Genomic DNA, 19,296 nt, shown 5'->3' with positions numbered 1-19,296 from the left:
CTGTTGTGTATTGTGGTCATTAAATTTCAAAAGCAGTATGCTTCTTCCTAGAAGTTGGATTTTTTAAAAATGAAGCATAGTCTATCACTCCCCTGAACAAACATGGGATTGTCACAGTTCTGGGTCGGTTCGACCCAGCATTCTGAGTTTATTATGTTTTGGGTTTATTTTTGCTTTATGGAGTGTTTTGGGGTTCTCTGGTGTTTTGATTATTTACGATAGATTATATTACTGTTGTTCTGGTTTGGGGTTTTGTTCACAGGGTTTGTGTTCTCATGTTTTGTGTGGGTTTAGTTCTGTGTCTGGTCTGCGTCCTTGTGTAGTGATTTCTTGTTTCCTGTTTTATTGTGAAGGTCTGCGTCTCATGTGAGTGTGTTCAGTTTACCTCCCTTGTCTCGTCTCGTTAATTACTCCCAGCTGTGTCCCCCACCTGTGTGTAATCTCCCTGTGTTTCTCTGAGTGTATTTAAGTCGTGTCTTCTGTTGTAGTAGTCACTGGTCCGTCTGTGTATCCACCATGTTTCACTCGTGTGTTCTCCCTGCTGTCAGCCGTCGTCTGCCTCTGCTCGCCCTCATTCATGTTCGTGTTTTTGTTCATGCTCAGTAGTTTAGTTGTTTCCAGTATAGTTTAGTTTATCTTCGTTTGCCATTTTCTCCCTGTGCTTGGTATTCAATAAATCACCTTCACACCTGCCTGCTATTGGATCCTCCTTTATCCTCTCCACACGGCTCATCTCACGCGCCGTGACAGGGATGACCTTCTGACCCTTGGACTTAAACATCTGTTTTTTATGGTGCCCCCATGGTACTTGATTCTGGTTGAGTAACACAAAATAAAACAGGTTGGGAGTGTGAGCTTGGGATTGATGCTCAAGCAAACCTGATTTCAGTTTAGTTATAAGTGGACTAAAACAACTCATCGGGCAGGTCCGAACCGGTTTCACCTGAGAAACATGGAAAACATTGTCAGCCTTCACGTTGCGAGGAAGGGTTAATCGGACAGACACTGGGTTATGAATGGATTGGATTTCAAAGGGGCCAACGAACTGGGGAGCTAGTTTCTTAGACTCAGTTCTCAAAGGAATTTACCTGGAGAGTCAAACTTTCTGTCCAACTTGGTAGGCCGCGGCCGACACACGACGGTGATCGTCCAGCCACTTATTTTGCTCCATGGTCTTGAGGAGAGCTGCCCTTGCGGTCCGCTAAAAACCAGCAGGAGCGACGTATATGGTACTGAACGGAAGGCACAGCCAACTAACCCTCCATGATGGAAAGGAGAGGGGGTTGATACGCTAAGGATGCTTCAAAAGGTAAACCGAGGACAAACTGACTTGGGCCCCCAGTTCAGAACAAAACTCCTTCCACAACTGGGAAGTGAATTGGGGACCCCTGTCCGAGACGATGTCCTGAGGAACACCATGCAGTCAGAAAAGATGTTGGGTGAGTTGTTTGGCGGTTCCCAAGGCCGTAGGTAATCCAGGCAATGCCACAAAATGGGCCGCCTTGGAAAACCTGTCGATTATAGTGAGGATGGTGGTGTTAGCAACATGACTTTTAGCTCCCTTACCACCTGGAGCAGTACACTCTATTCCTTGGTGATGTGTTGTAACATCTTTCCATGGCGTTCCACTAAGTTCACTTGTAGCGATATCTCATGAACGGGGCTCGAGGACCATCACTGGCTGGATAGTTCTCTCAGGTGTTAGGTAAGGAGTAGACCCAAACACAGGACACAGCAATCTCCAAACTCCAATTCCAAACTGTGGCTCCACTCCCGTGAAACACACTCCACTCCCAATTTCCAGTGAAGGCAAACACAACGAGTTAGTTAGGCAATCCTTTCCAAAGCAAGGTTTTTCAACAATAATCCACTGCCATACTGCCGAGGTAAATTCAACAATCCCGCGTTGACTGAAGCTCAGCCACACTCTTAAGTAAGACGCTCCTGATGATGATAATCAGCTGCAGCTGATAGCGGCTGACACCAGTGCGGGAACACTTCTGGTCGAATAAGTACCTGGCGCCCCAACGCAAACGCGAGTGTCCACGCAAAAAACACATGACATGGAGACAGAGGAGTGCAGCCATTTTGCAAATATTCCAAGTTTTAGAATCTAAAGCCAAAAATCTCATTTTAGTTCAGCTTGATTTTTCCTTCTATTGCCAGATTTGGGCCCCATTGTCATGGGCTATATCACAACTCCTCTATCAGAACTGCAGCAGATTAATATCTGTGCTGTTGAAGAATAGAGCCAAGCATGGATGGATTGTTCATCTGTTTTCTGATAATTCACTGGAAAAACACTTCAAGAGAAAAGTAGGTTTTGAGTAAACTTCAAAGGGTCACGCCACAGTTTGGGATAGAGTCAAAACAAGTTATAGCATGTAAACTTCACTTTGATAAAGGCTTCTGGCTGTGCGTCCTTCTGTGTTGTTAAGGTAATTTCAGGAATCCTCTAATAGGTCACACAGATGGTCTGGACTGGCAAAGATTAGACAGCAACCCTCAAAATGCTGGGATCAGGCTCTGCTTAGAACATGCTCAAGTACACCTTGTGCTAGGTTGCCATTTGCACAGCTTAAGTATTAAAGAGTCCAAATTAATAAAGGTTTATCCCAACATTGTCCTGCCTTGCCCTGAAAAGCCTTTTGGTGAACTTTGAAAGGTGAACAATATGAACAACCACACATTAGTCTTAATTAGCAGTAGCAGTAATTAACAGTATGCTGTTATTAAGGCATAATTGTTGAATTTAAGCCGATTACTTTAGGCTGAAAATGTCTTGCCTAAATATTATTATCCTTGTTTGTGGTATTAGACAATTACTTTTCTTAAGTCATTAATTCTCTATTGAGTTTATACATTTTGGTTGTTTCTTTATTTTATTTTTATTACCTCTTATATAACTACATGGATACATGGATTTGGATGTGCATCTTTCTTGCCCAGGACACTGTTGTAAATAGATTTTTATTCTCAGGAGTCTTTTTTTCCCCTGGCTGAATAAAGGTTAAATAAAATTTAGTTCTACCCTCTAAGATGCATGTTTACACAAGTAACTTGTTAAAAGCATCTTATTCTTCACTGACTGGCAGTGACTGCTTGTAACAATAGCAAATATTTAACATTCTTCATTGTACTAAAACTATATTTTAATCTATGACACACAGATTGAATAATTGTCAAAAATTAAACATAACAAATGAAAATTTCACAAGAACAAATCAGGTAGTTTTCTCAAATAAACCAGCTACAGGCAGAAAAATTAGAAATCACTGAGGATTACAAAACTCCTCTGATATGTGTGTGTGTGCTGACCTACTACCTGCAGGAATGTGAGGTATTCCTGTGGTTTCTGGACTGACGTTCCCAGGCAGTTACATCACCCAGCTGACCGTCTGACAGCCGCTTCCTGAACCATGAAAGAAAAACCAGATTGAGATATTTTTAGCCCCAAAGTGAGACAATTTATTTGATCTGCAGAGTTTTATGGCCTTTAATAGTGTGCATTGTAAGCAGGGAGAAAAGCTCATCTTTGCGTAATATCAGCCTCTGATTACACAGATTATCCAACATGATTATCCCTAATATGGCTGAAAATCAGTTTGTTGAGCATTGAAAGCTTCCTTGAGTTTGTTAGGAATGTAAAAGTTGTTGTTATCAGAAGGTTGATGATGTTTTCACACTCACAGTAACCAACAAACTTAAATGACTGACTGAAAGGGCTGGTGTTTGGGTGCTGATTGGTTCAAAAATAGTTAATGCAGGTTAAGTGTTTCTTAAAACAAAGTTAAAATGATGATAATAACTGGCTTGAAGACTCTGCGGCTCAGAAGTCGATGTCATCACCACAGCATGTCTTTTTATTGTAAATAATCACAACTTTATAACTTTCCCCCTCTTTTCCAGCTATTTTCACATTTCAAACAATATTACAGACTACTTTCTGCTTTATTATAATTCATTATTATTAGCAACTGTCATACTGTTAAAACTTTCTAATTTAGATTCTAAGTATATTCTTCCCTTTTATTATAAAGTGGTTTTCAGTGTATAATTTAGCAAATGCACAAAGACTGGCAGCCTTCAAATGAGGTTTTTGGCCCAAAAATTGGCAAAATTTCAAGACCCCTTGGATGATCAAAAGAAGAAAGAAGGGGAAAGTTTTCTAGCATTACACACAAGCAGTGACAGATATGTTGCTAAATCCTGACATTGTCTTTTTCCAGTTGAGCTCCAATCAGTTTTTCAGCTGCTCCCTTCTCACCACAGCAGGATAATCAGCACATTTGGTTGGTCACAGATTTTTAGCCGATGACCTTTCTTATGCAACCCTCCGAGGCTTTTTGTCTCCTCCCAGTCTGAAACTGGGGATCTGTCAGGCCTCTGAGCCACAAAACACTGGACAGAAATCAACTGAAACATTCATTTGAAGAAAATAAATATATAAATTGCTTTAACTTCGACAGAAATTCTGGAGCATCAGTGCTGTTCTCTGAGAGCTGCCTGTAGAAGTTGGCGCCCTCTTGTGGACGCGCTCGCACACGTCACACATCCTCTGTTTCTGACGGCACCTGAATGCAGCACAGCATTTTTCTTCAGCAGTTTCCCTTTAAGTGCGGATGAAAGGCTGTTATGTAATTTGGGTGAAAGAGGAGGAAGAGCAGCGGACTGAATGGAGGACAGCCGGCACTGACAGCTCGAAGAGGACCCTGACAGGTAGGGCGCCGCTGACCCTGCAGGTGTAGATAAACCGCTATAGTATTCAGCCTGAGGTATCCGCGTTATGTCCGATGTGACGTTTTCAGCACGTTAAAAGGACACGAGAGTTTTTAATGTAACCTTTGTGTTTGCTGCTCTACCATCAAACCGTCAGTGAACAAAATATTCAAAAAGAGAAGTTTGTCTCTTTAAGCCTGTGACCGTTACGGTTAAAGGAAACTTCCGCATTTTTTCTCAATGTAAACTTGTTTTACTCATTTTCCGGTTCTAACCTTTAAAAAAAAAAAAACGCCTAACAAATGCACTTTTTTACTTGGTCTGATTTCTACATCAAAGCAAACTTCCAAATCCCGATTACTGTGTATTACTACGGTATATTACGAGTAGAAGTAGTTTATTTTTTAAGCATATTCCCCCTGCAGGTGCTTTCTCCTGAAACTGTGAACTTTGCAGCTGCTTCAAAGGTTCAGGATCTTTCGGGGTTGGGCTTGCAGCACTGGACGTTGTTCAGTGGGTTAAGTAATCCTGTTGTATCCTGTTGATTTTGTGGCACTTGCTTTGAGGCGATTTCTTGTCAAAATCATAGACTGTATATGAAAGATGGAAGTAATACCTTGACATTAACTATTAACAATTGCTGTGTCGATTTGCTGTTACCATAAGTTGCCATATTTGTGGTCGTGTGCTCATTATCAACAAGCCTGGTTCAATGCTGCATTTATGACATATGTGTGTGGAAGCCATGAACGCAGGTGCCTGATAATTAGAGCTAAGAAACAAGCGAACATGTGGTGGTTTAGCTCACTGGGTTTAGCAGGCAACTCCTATTACTGAGTTTTGGGTTCATATTTTACACTCAGCTCTACCTGCTCCCTTTCTTCCAGTTTTTTTTCAAAGCATTTATGTATAATTAAAATTAATTTAAAGGGAACCTACAAGAAGTTTGTATTATATTTATAGTGTGTTGAATTTCATTTATTACAAATATTTATTATTATAAGCAATGTAATTACACTTAAAATGCTTTAAAAAGGGGCAAAAACGTTGGGGAAGCCTTAGCTGACAGTGATCAGCTGAAACCTGTCAGTCAAAGCAGCCACTCCCCAAACCTTAAGCCTTACTGGTTTATTTAAGAAAATAAATCACCACATCAGTACAGAGGAAATCATCCACAAAGGCCAACACTGTTTTTGTACCAGTACTCCTTAAATATAAGAAATAACTGTGGTTAACACATTCACCTTTTGTGTGAGAGAGCCCCCAACCAATACCAGGAAGAGATACAAACACACCCTCATGAGCAAGTCTAGCCATAGCCTCGTCTCAAACTTGGATAAATGGGTTGGGTTGTGTCAGGGGAGACATCTGGAGTCAAGTCTGTAGCTTAAAGTCTAACTATAAAAATGCATGCTGATCACGCCACGGCTTTACACTTTCTCAGGTTCAAACAACAAAAACCAAAAAGTACGTTAAACCAGTTTGTGTGTGTCATCTTTTCCCACCTTCACTTTCTGCAGTGGAAAAGTGGATCTTTTACACTAAAAGTGAAAAAAGTGATGCCATAAGGTTGGAAAACTATGGGAATGTTTTTTTTTATCAGCTTCAGTTAGGCTTTGTCTTTTTTTTGGAGTGAAGGCATAAATAAGTCAGCACATTTCCCTGACTATATGTTTGTTTACAGCTATATTTATCATTGACTGAGGCCAAGACTGTGTGATTTAACTGGACTTTTGTCACTTCAGTACTCTGGATGCAGTACTGAGCGTCTGTATCTATTATTATTATACAGTATAACACTATTAGTTACTCTTCTTACTGTCTTGGAGCAACTGTGAGGACACAATTTCCTCTGGGACTAACAAAGTATTCAGATTCTGCTTGATTATCTACAGTTAAACTGAGCTGAGAGTGCAGTTTGTGATCTGTTTTTTTTTTGTTGTTTTTTTAAAGGAGTCTGCAACGATGGAACTGAATGTGCCCAAAACGATACTGCTGGCAGGAGGTGTCCTGGTTGTGCCTGTCCTCGCTTTCGTCACCTCCTTCCTGTTCTGGCCTGGAGCACTCCTCAAGGCGTACAACTGGTAAAGGCACAGAGAGGACATACACACAGAGAACAAACAGGCGGGTTAGACTTGTATCTGTTTGGTTTAGGCACACCACTGGATTATAGCAGAAGAAATGGAAAAGATTTTCCACCTACAGTCATTCCTTATTTCTCATGTTTTGCTTCCAAGCAGCCAGACTTTGTTGTGATTTTTTTAAGTGGTCATCATCAGTAGGTGTGGAGGTCTTCCAAACCTTTTCTTTGGATATTGGCTGCTTTCCATGAGGGAAAAATAAAGAAATTACAGGCCTGAAAAACTACAGCTGATAAACCGTAGCAGTATCTGAGAGTCATGTCCTTAAGAAATAGGAAAATCCAGCAAATGTCATGAAACACTGTGTGCCGGCAGGAGAAGGACCCAAACGCAGACTGTCGGACACAAGGTTTAAACTAAAAAAAAAAACCTCAGTTTTATTTGCTGGCAGGGGAAAGCATACAAAACTACACTGGGAACTCTGACTTCATGAGGAACCAAAGGGAGCGTAACACACAGCAATAAGAGAAGACGCAACACTGACACAGAAACACAGGGCTTAAATACACTGGGGAATAACGAGGGGAATGAGACACAAAAGGAGAGCACAGCTGGGAGAAATCAGACATGACGAGACCAAAGGGAAGCAAAACTCAATACATTCACCTAGGACACAGACCTTCAAAGTAAAACAGGAAATGTAACACTGAGACATGGAGTTAACTAGGGGAACAGCTGACAGGGGACAGAGCAACTAAGAAACACAGAGAACAAACATGAGGGAGGCACAGAGAACATAAACACTAGGAATGATCACAAATAACATAAAACACTGGGTCAGTGAACCCAGGACCGTGACAGTAAAGACCTGACAAAGGACCAGAAGAGTCATCTGACCCTTCGGCTGATCCCTTTACTGTTCACTGAAGTTTCATTAGAAATGGTGTCAGTGAAGGGTGGCTGCCAAGAAGCCATTCTTAAGATAAGGAAACAGGAAAAAGACTTGGTGGCTCAGGACTTTTGCACTTTTGTACAGTGGTTTTCCATTTTTCGTATTTTTTATGAAAATAAATGTTTCTCAAAGCAATTTTCTTCAGAGTTACTAAACCCACCAGATAAAGCCTTCAACAGCAACAAACAGATAAACTGGACCTGTGTTACATTTGAATGAAAATAATGTAGTTCCTGTATTCCAATACAGCTTCAAAAATGCTTTTATTGTGAAAGAGCCAAAGCAGTGACCTTTCCTTCTGAACTTTAGACTAAGCTGTTAAAAAAAACTACATGCTGGCTGATTACTGGATTACTGATGTTGCTTCACTCTGTCTCACACACACTCACACACACACGCACACACACACACACAAAGTGCTGACTCACTGACATGTAATAGAAGAAGAAAAACATGTACAAAGAATTAACAGTGAAACTGTGACTGTGTAGAAGATTATTTTTATCTGTCGAGATCATTTTGGTCCCAGATTTCAGGGACCGTTCCTGATCTCTGTTTTTATTTTGTTCGGTTTTTATTTTTTAACCCTGACTGTTACAAGGGTAGCAGAAATTCACCTCAGTTAAATAATCATTATGTTTCTGTTGAGTAATGAAGCTGGATTTGTGGTGGATATGAATATCCAAAGTGTTGCACAATAAATTATTAAACAATCACATGAATAAACTGTGGAAATAAGTGGCAGAGCATCCCTCTTATTTTCATAACAGCAGTTATAAAATGATTTCTACAGGACATTATCTTTTCATGACGAACCTTTAATTTTCTAGTGTGCTTTTAATTTGTGGGGGAATTTTCCCATTATTGTAATTTCACACCAGTTTTGACTGCATAATGACCCCTTTCATATGAAACCATGTGCAGCTACAGGATGTTGAACTGAATCCTAAAATTAAGTGATGATCAGAGTCAGAGAAAATTCAGAAACAGTGACCTTGTTTTTAAAGACTACACAATCACATGATTTATTTCATTATGTTAGTGGATGGATCGCCTCGTGTTTAATCCTCAGGGTTCACTGAACATGCAGAACACGAGACTTTATAACGGCTCACCTGTAAATCTCTGCAGGTATTGGCGCCGCAGGCTCGGATTGGTTGTCCGCTACTCTCACCGTGGCAATTACCGCTTCTGTTATTCCTCACGCGGGGCACCAGGAGGCACAACACCATCACTGCTGCTGCTCCACGGCTTCTCTGCCACCAAGGATATGTGGCTACCTGTTGTCAAGGTTTTTACACGAAAAAAAATCAAAACATCAGATTTACATGTTTGTGACAGTGGCGTTTTCACTGCTAAAAAAGGAACTTCAGCTCAGCTGTGTGTAAATCTGGAAACACAGGGTTGGTGAATTGTGCGTGGAAGCTGTCCCCTTTGTAAAATCTTGCTTTTGGGCAAAAATCTGTAACTGTTGAAGCAGATTTTGTCAGATTTGACTGGTGACTCTCCAGCCTTTCTGTCATGAAGTGTATGTAAGTGAGCCTCTGGTGTGTTTGCTTTCTCCTCCAGTTCCTCCCTAGAAACCAACATGTGGTGTGTGTGGACATGCCGGGACACGAGGGGACAAGTCGCACCGGTCCAGAGGATTACAGCATCCGCGGTCAGGTCGAACGAATCCACCAGGTCTGTACAAACGTGTCTGTGTGTGACACTTGCACACTTTGTAATAATTATAAGTTTGGAAAAACCACTGGGATATCTTTCAGGGGGAGGTTATTCTTGTAATCAAAGCCAGGTTGCCAGGTTTGGACCACAGCAAAAGCACTGATCTACTGTTCTGTTTCAAAACTCACCTCTCTGTTTTTCTTCCTGTGTAGTTTGTGCAGAGTATCGGTCTCGATAAAAGACCCTTCCACCTGGTCGGCACATCAATGGGTGGCAACGTCGCAGGTGTATACGCTGCCACTTACCCCACCCACCTATCCAGCGTCACCTTGGTTTGCCCGGCAGGTAAACTCAGCAGGCGTCTGCTCTACTGCACCTTATGTTTGCTGATGATGATCAGGTTTGCATAATTCCTCTTCCTCCTCTTCTCTCCCCACCAGGCCTGGTTTACCCGACAGACTCGGAGTTCATCAGTCGCCTGAGGGAGCTAGAGAAGGGTGAGAAGGATGAGTCGATCCCGCTCGTCCCCACCACCATTCAGGAGCTCAAGGACATGCTGAGACTCTGTTGTTACACCCCCCCAAAACTCCCCCGACAGGTACAGGGCTGAGCTACATGGGCACAGTTTAGATTCTTTGTAGAAATGACCTCCTTCACAAGTTTCCTTGTCCGCATGATGCTTTGTATCAGCACATCATTTGGACAAGGAAAGATGTGAAGGAGAATTTATAAGGATTAAGGAGAAATCACATTAAACTACTTAAACAATGTGACGGTGGGTTTTAAGGTCGGTTTGCTGTGGTGAAGCTAAAATTTACTAAAGTTTAACTACAATACTCTCATGTTTAATAGCTTCCCCTTCCAAATTCATCCTGCAGACTGCCATCCGCTTTATTTTTATGTTTTATCTTTGCAGTTTAAGCCTTTTATCTACTTCACAGAAGTAGAAGCTTAGAAATGTTGGAATGAGATGGAAAACATAACAGTATTTTACGTATGATACTTAGTTCCTCTGAACCTCCTTTCCTTCCATAAAAGATACTCCAGCTTGTTTATTATTTACAGAATTCAACCATCACACAGACACTTCTGGGTCACTTTGCGTTAAGGCTTGTAACAATATACCTGCTCTCAGTCCGACACACTGCCAGTACTGCTGTTGCTTTTATTTGTTTCTTTTTATTTATTTGCATTTGTGTGCATGTGTGTTGTTAGGTGCTGAGCGGTCTCCTTGCCAACAGGATCCCAAACAATGATTTCTACAAAGAAGGTCAGTCCGCTCACCATCACCTGCTCTTTCCTTCTCTTTGTCCTGTCCTCCTCCCCTCACCCCCAACCGGTCACAGCAGACGGCCGCACTTCCCTGAGCCTGGTTCTGCTGGAGGTTTTTTCCTGTTAAAAGGGAGTTTTTCCTTCCCACCATCACCTCGTTGCTCAAAGGTGGTCGTATGATTACTGGGGTTGCTTGCAGAGATGCTTGCATCTCTGTAATAATGTAGGGTTTCTGCCTTACAATATAAAGCACCTTGAGGCGACGGCTGTTGTGATTTGGCGCTATATATATATTAAACAGAATTGAAGTGAACTGAGTTCAAGCAGTGCTCCATCGACAGTCACAGATTACTGAGGGATTTGATATGACCCTGTGCCTCCTGAGTTTTTTCATTATTTTCTATTTTTAACACTAATACGATTCATATTAATTCATTTATTTCAGTTTTGATTTTGCATAATTTTTCCCACCAGCTACAACACTTCCTCTTCAGCTCTTTAATATCAAAAGCTTATAAAGATAATCTTCCTCTTTTCTCAAAGTCTTTTAGCTCAAAGCTGATCTCCATATGCAGATATGTACACACGAGTATGGACAGAAATTTTATGGTTCATAATTCAGGTTTGAGCAGGTTTTGAGAGTCCATGTGGAGAGTGAACATCTGATGATGATTTGGGCTCTTTTTTTATTTATGTTGGCCACTTGAAGCTCCAGAGTTAGGCATCAGAGTTTTAATCTTTCAGTGTAAAAATGAGAAAGCAATTTGTGCAACAAAGACATTTCAGATAAATTAATTAGTGAAGGAAAGTACTTTTGATATGACTCACTTGTATAAAGACAGTGAAGTAGGTTGATAAGCAGATTGTGCTTACTTCTACTCTGCAGTAATTATTCTCCCTGTAGTAACTCATTGCCTGTGTGTGTGTGTGTGTGTGTGTGTGTGTGTGTGTGTGTGTGTGTGTGTAGTGTTCATGGAGATTGTCGGGGAGAAGTCTCGCCACTCGCTACAAGAAAACATGCATCTGATCACAGTGCCCCTGCAGGTTATCTGGGGGAAGGAAGACCAGGTAAATTCACAACCCCACAGCAGTGATGATCATTTGAAAACGATGGCTCAGCCCCAATTTTCTGCCCTTTGCGGGTAGGATGTACTGCTTCTTCTTTTGAAAAAAAATTAGGGGTGCTGGTCATCAGAACTGCCAAGTGGCCCTCCTCATCTACTTGTGCTCACTACGTCCTTCATATTTAAATTATCGAATCACTGTTGAGAGAAGTTTAAACTTTAACAGTATCCATATTAATAAGACAGAAAAAAATTAAATTGTACAGTTGAAAAAAAATTTCTACCAGGCTGTAAATATGCCTTTTAATCCTGTAAAGTTCAAAGTTCATTTTAATATGGAAGTCTATAGGAATTGACAACAGAGCATGAATATCTGTAAATCTGTAAATCTCCGTCATGTGGTGTTGGGATATTTCAGTGTGTCAGTGCAGTCGTGCTGCAGCATCACACAGAGCTGCTAACACACTTGTCTGAACTCTCAGGTGCTGGACGTTTCGGGCGCCGCTGTGCTGCAGGGGGCGCTGCCTCACTGCCAGGTGACGGTGTTGGACAGCTGTGGTCACTCTGTGGCTCTGGAGCGACCGAGAAAAGCCGCCAAACTCATCACGGACTTCCTGTGTGAGCAGGCAGTCAGCGATGGCAACGTAAAGAAAGTTTCTTGAAGAAAAACCTTTGAACTGTACGCCGACCCCTGACCTCATGATGATGAAGGAGAGGAGAAGTATGATGAGATTTCTACATCAACGTTTATGTCTGTAAACAAACTGAACAAACGCACAAAAGTATTACTTTACTTTAAGATATTCCTGATGTTTTCATCTGTCTGACTCTTACTCACTGCCCTGCAGGCGGCTGATATCCATAATCTTTAGAGTTTAATGTCATGGTATCAATCCTTCATGTTTCACTTTCAGAAAACTGTATTTTAGTCTTTTGTTTGCAGCTGTTTGTAAACTATGCAGTGGACTGACTGCATACATCACAAAAACACCATCAGACTGAATTTACAATGAAACATTTACTGTTGGTTAATATGTGATTTGTATCCTTTAGCTATTAACTTTAATATATAAAGTTTGAAAAATGGTGGAATTAAAAGATTTTGTGTGTTTAAGATTGTTGGTTGAAAAATCCTGTCATTTTGGCATAACAAGACATAACACATCAAGTAATTTATTCAAGATGCACAGGAAGTAGTCACTGCCCACGAGGCTCTGCAATTCAGATTTATTTGTCACATGTTGTTAGTACAGGGTCAGCATTACAATGAAATGTGTTTGAAGAGATGAAACATGATTAAAATACTAAATGTGACATGATTTTAAAAAACTAAGATGAAAAAAGTAGAGAGAACTACTTTGCACAATGTATTGCAGTAAAGTAGCAGTTCAGCTGGGACTGAATATGTAGTTAAACTTCTTTTTACGCTGTAGCCCAAGAAGATGAATGATGTAAGCTCAAGCTGTGAAGTTTAATATGCTATATGCTATTTATTAGCACCACTGAAAGGTTAGGGTTACACAAGTTGTAAATGTTATTTTGACATTGTGAGGGCGACGAATCCATTCCTGTCAAATACAACCTGAAATTTTTAAAAAATGAATGAATGAATAATATTTTTTATTTTCACAGAGAAAAATTATGTGGAAAAAATGTAATCCATAAGACAAACATTTGGATTATTACCTCAAAATGTTGATTCAATAACTCAAAATTTCACAAATTAATTTTAAATTATTTTGTCAGAGTTAGTGAGTTAGTAAGTCGAAATTTCGACTGATAGATGGCAAAAATGTTTGGGGGTTTTTTTGTGGCAGTGGCAGAAACAAGCTTCCAAATAATGTTTTCAACGTACAAGACAAAATAAGCCGTCTCGTGGCGAAGAGTGATCCATCTTGCAGTTTTACGCATCTTTGTAAAAGCTGGTTGCGCATGCGCTGCTGGGGTCCCCTTCCCCCTTGGTGAAATACGTTTCTCTGGGACTGCGGACTTCTCGGCACGCTGTGTGTCCTCCACGTTTTAGCAGCTGGTGAGTGAAGTGCTTTTGCTTTTATTAAACTTCAGAACAAATTAAAAATGTTCATTTTCGTCTGTGTGTCAGTGAGTCGATAACAGAGAAGCAGCTACAATAACTTAGCTGAAGCTAACGGGTTCACCTTGTCCCGGGTTAGCCGCTTTCAGCTTCGGGTTTTAGAGGCTGTACGGAGTTTTCCTCGTGTTTTATTGACGTTTCACTGTCAGACCTCTGGGCTTCCCAAAACGTAATATTTTAGAGTTTATCAGGTTTTCTCTGAGGTGTTTCTGTTTTACTTTGTTGTTTGCTTTTGTGTAAATGCAGCAGCTCCAAAGCTGCTGTCCAAAGGTCCAGCCCGTAACTAAAATACTTACAAAATGCTTTAAACACCTGCTACTTCAAGTCTTTGATAGTGTACATTGACAGGCCCTCACAAGCTTGTGGAAAATAAAGTGTAACGCACACAGTTCCTGCTTTAGTACAGGTATTTGTTGGCTAACGATAAAATGCAGACATGACGAGGAGACTCTCTGTAAGCTCCACTGTTTTGATTTTTTTTTTTAATAGTCAGCTGATCCACCTGCTGCTCTTCATCAGACAGAGGCTGAGCCACTGATGCTCTGATAGAATGAAAGAGGTGGAGGAGAAGGAAGAAGCATCTGTCTACCAACGGGTCGTGTTGAAAAACGCCTCACCGTACCACTACCTGAAGGTCCGCCTGTAAGTCCCTCATCGTGTTTTTAGAGTTTGATGTTGTGCTGATCCATATATTTATGTATATACACACACACACTTTATTTTTTCCTCTGTGTCTTTAGTGTGCTGGAGGATGACTCAACCAGACTAAGTGCCGTTGAACTGAAATACTTCATCATCACAGGCCTGAAGTCTCTGTATGGAGAGGTGAGACCATGAAGACCAGTGAGGAGTCAAGGAGCTTCTGTGTTTGTTTTACTTGTTTTATTCTCCTGAGTTTCAGAACCTTTGTATAATGTGTGTATAGATTTGCATTAAATGCACAATATTGCCAAAACTATTCACTCACCCATTCAAATCAATGAATTCAGGTGTTCCAGTAACTGTCTTGGCCACAGGTGTATACAATCAAGCACCCAAGCATGCAGACTGCTTCTACAAACATTTGTGAAAGAACGGGTTCTACCAGATGTGGGGCTTGGATCCAAGTCTTTTTTGTGTGTGTGTGTGTGATAATGTATCTTCACGTAAATGTCAAACTGACAGATGAGGTCAACCAGGGGTCTCCATGTACTAAGATGATCACAGATGAAATTGTGATCTCTAGTGAGAGTAGGGAGCAGGTGGAGGTATGTGCTGGAGAGAAGAGGAATGGAAGTCAGTGGAAGCAAGACGGAATACATGAAAAGTACATGAGTGAAACTGCACTAATAAAAAAAAAAAAAATAATGAAGGCAGAGCAGAATTTGCTAAGATTTTTATTGGGATTGACCAGAATGGGCGGGATTAGAAATGAGTGCAGATCAGAGGGGACAGCTCAGGCTGAGCAGTTTAGAGCCAAAGTTAGATACAAGGCTGAGGTGGTTTGGATGTGTGCAGAGGAGGGATGGTGCACATACTGGAAGATGCTGAATGTGGAGGGTGAGATTTAAGCAAATGAAAAGAAAAGGAAGATGTTCTGGATAGTCCAAACTATCTGAATCCAGGGTCCTAATTCATGCGTCGCATGGAGGGATGCAGTTTAGCTTTTCTTACTTTGTTTTCACTCCTCAGGTGGGAGCAGCGTTAAACTTTGACGTCCTGAAGTACGATGAGGACACCCTGACCGCTTTCCTCCGTGTTTACAGCAGGTGACCACCGACCATGAGAGAAAGGGGACGGGGTGGGGTGAGGGGGTTTACTCAGGCAGCATTTTGAAAGCACATGGGACAACTGAAACTGAACCAGACTAACCAGCACTTGTTGGTATCGTTTTCTTCTTTTATTATATGTGTTTGCAGAAGTTTGGTGAAGCTGTGGAGCTCCCTGACTCTTCTCGGCTCCTACCAGAACCAGGCCTGTGCCTTCAGAGTCCTGCAGGTCAGCAGACTTAATCCCCGCTCTTCTCTCATAATAAGAATTTTCTCAGAGGTGATCCACTCCTAGTGAAGTTAATAGACTAAAGAATCGTGATGAGTGATGACAAATAAATCAGAGTTTAAATATTTTGCAGAAAAATAAACTACCAAACTTACTGACAATCTTAACATTTTTTCCTCCAGATTGTCATCATTAAAGCTGCTAATTTGATGCACATCATCCTCTCTTGTGCTAGTATAACATGCTGTAATATACACATCTGTAGGATAGTCTCTTGTTTGCAAATGAGGGTGAACAAAGTGAAGTTCTTCACTGATTTTCATCTTCTGAGCCACAAGTCCTTGAACAACCGATCAGTCACCTTCCACAGAGTTTCTGATGGTTGGGCCTCGTGTGTTTTTTGTGCCGAGCATCAAAGCTCTGCGTCGACCTTGAGACTATCAGCTGTGAAAACCTTACCGCCCCTCCCGACCACATTACCTCCGAGGCGATTATCTCTACCGCCAGGCACAAAAAAATTACGTCCATGTGGAAGCATTACACATATGTTTGAGCTTTATTGTGCAGAACGATGTTCTGTATTCGCGCTCCTGAGCTGAAGAGGAAAGTTTCTGTGTATCAGCTTTAATCTCTACAGGTGATACGTGAGCTTTTTTGTTCTTGTTCATTTTGCTTTTCTGGACACTGCTGCAGTGGATTTAAAATGAAGTAATGAAGAAGTTGCTTTAAGTGTGCACTATGAGGTTTAAAGAGGATGAAACGGAGTATTTTTTTTTTTTTTACTCTCTCTTAACAGATTAGTGCCAAAAAATATGTAACTGTTCTTTTTGTAGCTACTGTTGTTAGATTAAATTTGTATACAATAGATAAGGTGATCAGTAGGGATTCATGTGACGCACAATAGCAAGGCGCCACCGTGAGAAAGAGACTGGGAGGCATGCAACATCATGGTTGACTTAAAGAGGACATTGCCCTTTTATATTTCTGTCTCATATAGAGGGTGTGCTGAAAAAGTTCCAGAAAGGGACTGGTCTGATTAAGAGTTGCTGATCTCCCCTTAAGAGCGTCTCGTGGACTGTATCAGCAAGGCCGCTCTTTTCAGATGTCTTCCCGGCCTCTTGTGCTGGTGCTTCTGCAATTGATGCTGGATTTTCTTGCGTGGAATTAAGTTTCAGTTGTGAGCAAAGATTGTGTTGGTGTGGCTAAAAGAAACGTCCTGTTTCTCAGGGTGCTCTTTACGGACTCACAGGTGCATGCACCACAGTTCAGATCACCGTCTCAAACTTAGAGGCTCACTATGGAAAATGGTCATTTTGTTCCATCTGTAGGTCAAAACTTTGGATTATTATCTCAGAATTTTGACTTACTAACTAAAACTCCTGTAAAAATGAGTCAAAATTTCCAGTAAAGCTGAAGTTTTGAGATTAAAACCCCAAAATTTTGACTTTTTTTTTGTTTTTTTGTTATAGAAACAAGCTTCCAACCATAAAATCATAACATTTTTGTAATTTAAAGCCTGAAAATTGTGACCTAGCCTCATAAGGAGGATGTTTGAGTTGTGCATTTTGCAAAGGTTTAAGTTAGGTCTCCTTTAATTTAAGGAATGTTGCAGTAATGTTGCATCGTTTGTGTTTGAGGAACATTTAATCCGAGACATTATAAAGACCATCTTTCTGTCCTGTGTTCAGGTGTCTCCGTTCCTCTTGGCGCTGACTGGAAACAGTCGGGATCTACAGCTCGACTGAGGCCTGAGGAGCTTTTTTTCCTTCCGCAATGAGTTTCCTGTGGAGGCGAGTCTTTAATAAACCGCTGTCTTCCATCACAGCGGCTCCTCACCTCAGCCGGCCACTCCACATTGGCCAACGAGCTTCGCTCACCAAAGCGTTCTCCTCCCGTGACGTGGAGGTGTTCGCTGAGCTGACAGGTGACACCAACCCCCTCCACCTGGATCCGGCCTACGCCAGCACCACTTCGTTCGAGACACCTATCGTGCACGGCGTCCTCATCAACGGCCTGATCTCGGCCGTGCTCGGCACCAGGATGCCGGGTCGAGGCTGCATCTTCTTGTACCAGGAGATCCGCTTCCCGGCGCCGCTCTACGTTGGAGAGGAGGTGCTGGCCGAAGCCGAAGTCCGCAAGATTAAGATGTCCTTTGCCTTCATTGCTGTGACGTGCTCTGTTAAGGATAAAGTGGTGATGGAGGGTGAGGTGATGGTGATGATGCCTGAGGAGCAGCAGCAGAAGGAGTGAGAGGAGGAGGTGGTCACCGCTCACTGTCTCCTCAAAATAGTATTTTGTACATGAGGGACTTTATTATTGTTTATTGCTCAAAGCAAGAAAAACGTGTTTATAGGCAGAACATCTACTATTTGTTTCCAGCTCTGCTTTGTTTGTTTTGAAATCTTTTGTGTGGAGATAAAATAATAAATTTGTCTTTGAATTTTTCAAACCTGCTCGTGCTGTTATACCCATCTGTTCACACACACAGCTTTCTTTCCTTCCACCATACTGTGATCCTTCTATTTATCTTTTTACTGACTCATTTCCTTCAGCTGATTATAAGGTTGAGGTTTTTTTATTATGTTTACTTAACATAATGACATATATTAATATTTCCATATTTCATGATTGGCTGGTGCAGTCATCACATTTGATGATTAATCATGTGAAACAACACTTTTTGAGCACTGCAAAGTGAAGCTGGAGGACTCTTCAGTCAAGTGAAACTTATGCGGCCACTTCATTAGGTATACCCTGTTAGCATTGAGAACTGAAGCCTAGAAGAGTCATTGACATGGTCAACAACAACACTCAGCTGGACTGTAGAGTTTAAATGATGCTCTGTTGGTGCTAAATCTGGCCATTCTCTTCTGACCTCAACTAGACATTTTCACCCAGAGAGCTGCTGCTTGGATGGTTTGTGAGAACACCAGCCTGTCTGGCACTAACAACCATGCCACCTTCACAGTCACTGAAATCTTCACCTCATTCTGAGGCTCAGTTTGAACTTCAGCTGGTTGTCTTGTCAATGTCTACATGCCTACCTGGCTTATCAGATAATTATATTAACAACCAGTTGAATGTGTACCTAAAAAACTGGCTGGTGAGTGTACACTGGCAGAGCACTATTTAAAGCATTTCTAAATTAAACTCTAATCAAGTGGTCATAGTTAAATCTGATTAAATAATTTTTCAAAGGCGCAAATCTTTTTTTTTTGTACGTGTCTGACTTCATTTCTTTCATTTATGGTTTTGTTTAAGTATTGTTTATTTCACACAGATGGCACACAATGTAGATTTTTATTTTATTTCCATTACTTTATTTATCTGATTTATCTCTATCCTTCAACCTGATATTCATTGTTTATTTTTTGACATTTTAGACTTAACCAATTTAAAGGCAAGTTTTAAAAATTTGGTTGAATGAATGTGTATATGACTAATAACAAATAAAAATGCTTGAAGAAGAAATGA

At 41.1% G+C, this 19,296-nt stretch overlaps 2 protein-coding genes across 5 annotated transcripts; both read left to right on the top strand.

Annotated features, from left to right (window-relative positions):
* The first annotated feature begins 4,562 nt into the window (after positions 1 to 4,562).
* Positions 4,563 to 12,869, top strand: LOC100694246 (abhydrolase domain containing 6, acylglycerol lipase). Its single transcript, XM_003447698.5, has 9 exons — positions 4,563 to 4,719; positions 6,673 to 6,803; positions 8,884 to 9,043; positions 9,322 to 9,435; positions 9,630 to 9,762; positions 9,858 to 10,015; positions 10,633 to 10,687; positions 11,657 to 11,757; positions 12,236 to 12,869. The coding sequence occupies exons 2-9, from the start codon at positions 6,685 to 6,687 to the stop codon at positions 12,413 to 12,415; spliced, it is 1,020 nt and encodes a 339-aa protein (XP_003447746.1). The 5' UTR covers positions 4,563 to 4,719; positions 6,673 to 6,684; the 3' UTR covers positions 12,416 to 12,869.
* A 765-nt stretch (positions 12,870 to 13,634) lies between these two features.
* rpp14 (ribonuclease P/MRP 14 subunit) lies at positions 13,635 to 18,272 on the top strand. Of its 4 annotated transcripts, none has more exons than XM_003447657.5 (6): positions 13,635 to 13,782; positions 14,335 to 14,487; positions 14,586 to 14,670; positions 15,517 to 15,593; positions 15,744 to 15,822; positions 17,511 to 17,677. In XM_003447657.5, the coding sequence occupies exons 2-6, from the start codon at positions 14,396 to 14,398 to the stop codon at positions 17,565 to 17,567; spliced, it is 390 nt and encodes a 129-aa protein (XP_003447705.1). In that variant the 5' UTR covers positions 13,635 to 13,782; positions 14,335 to 14,395; the 3' UTR covers positions 17,568 to 17,677. The 4 variants fall into 4 exon arrangements, with proteins under 4 accessions (XP_003447705.1, XP_005469760.1, XP_005469758.1 ...); XM_005469703.4 differs by having other exon boundaries at positions 13,640 to 13,782; positions 14,365 to 14,487; XM_005469701.4 differs by having other exon boundaries at positions 13,701 to 13,782; positions 17,511 to 18,272.
* Positions 18,273 to 19,296: the final 1,024 nt, after the last annotated feature.

This window comes from Oreochromis niloticus, linkage group LG5 (genome assembly GCF_001858045.2).
Source record: "Oreochromis niloticus isolate F11D_XX linkage group LG5, O_niloticus_UMD_NMBU, whole genome shotgun sequence".
In the NCBI taxonomy this organism is placed as follows: Eukaryota; Metazoa; Chordata; class Actinopteri; order Cichliformes; family Cichlidae; genus Oreochromis; species Oreochromis niloticus.
Note: the sequence above shows the minus strand (reverse complement) of the source record. Positions and strands in the feature narration are given on the sequence as shown.

Bases quoted from the DNA above. Each gene is read 5' to 3' on its own strand.
- LOC100694246 (XM_003447698.5), top strand. From the start codon at position 6,685: ATGGAACTGAATGTGCCCAAAACGATACTGCTGGCAGGAGGTGTCCTG. The intron at 9,044-9,321 runs GTTTTTACACGA...TTTCTCCTCCAG, and splicing joins TGTGGCTACCTGTTGTCAAG to TTCCTCCCTAGAAACCAACA. The intron at 9,436-9,629 runs GTCTGTACAAAC...CTTCCTGTGTAG, and splicing joins AGGTCGAACGAATCCACCAG to TTTGTGCAGAGTATCGGTCT.
- rpp14 (XM_005469701.4), top strand. From the start codon at position 17,596: ATGAGTTTCCTGTGGAGGCGAGTCTTTAATAAACCGCTGTCTTCCATC.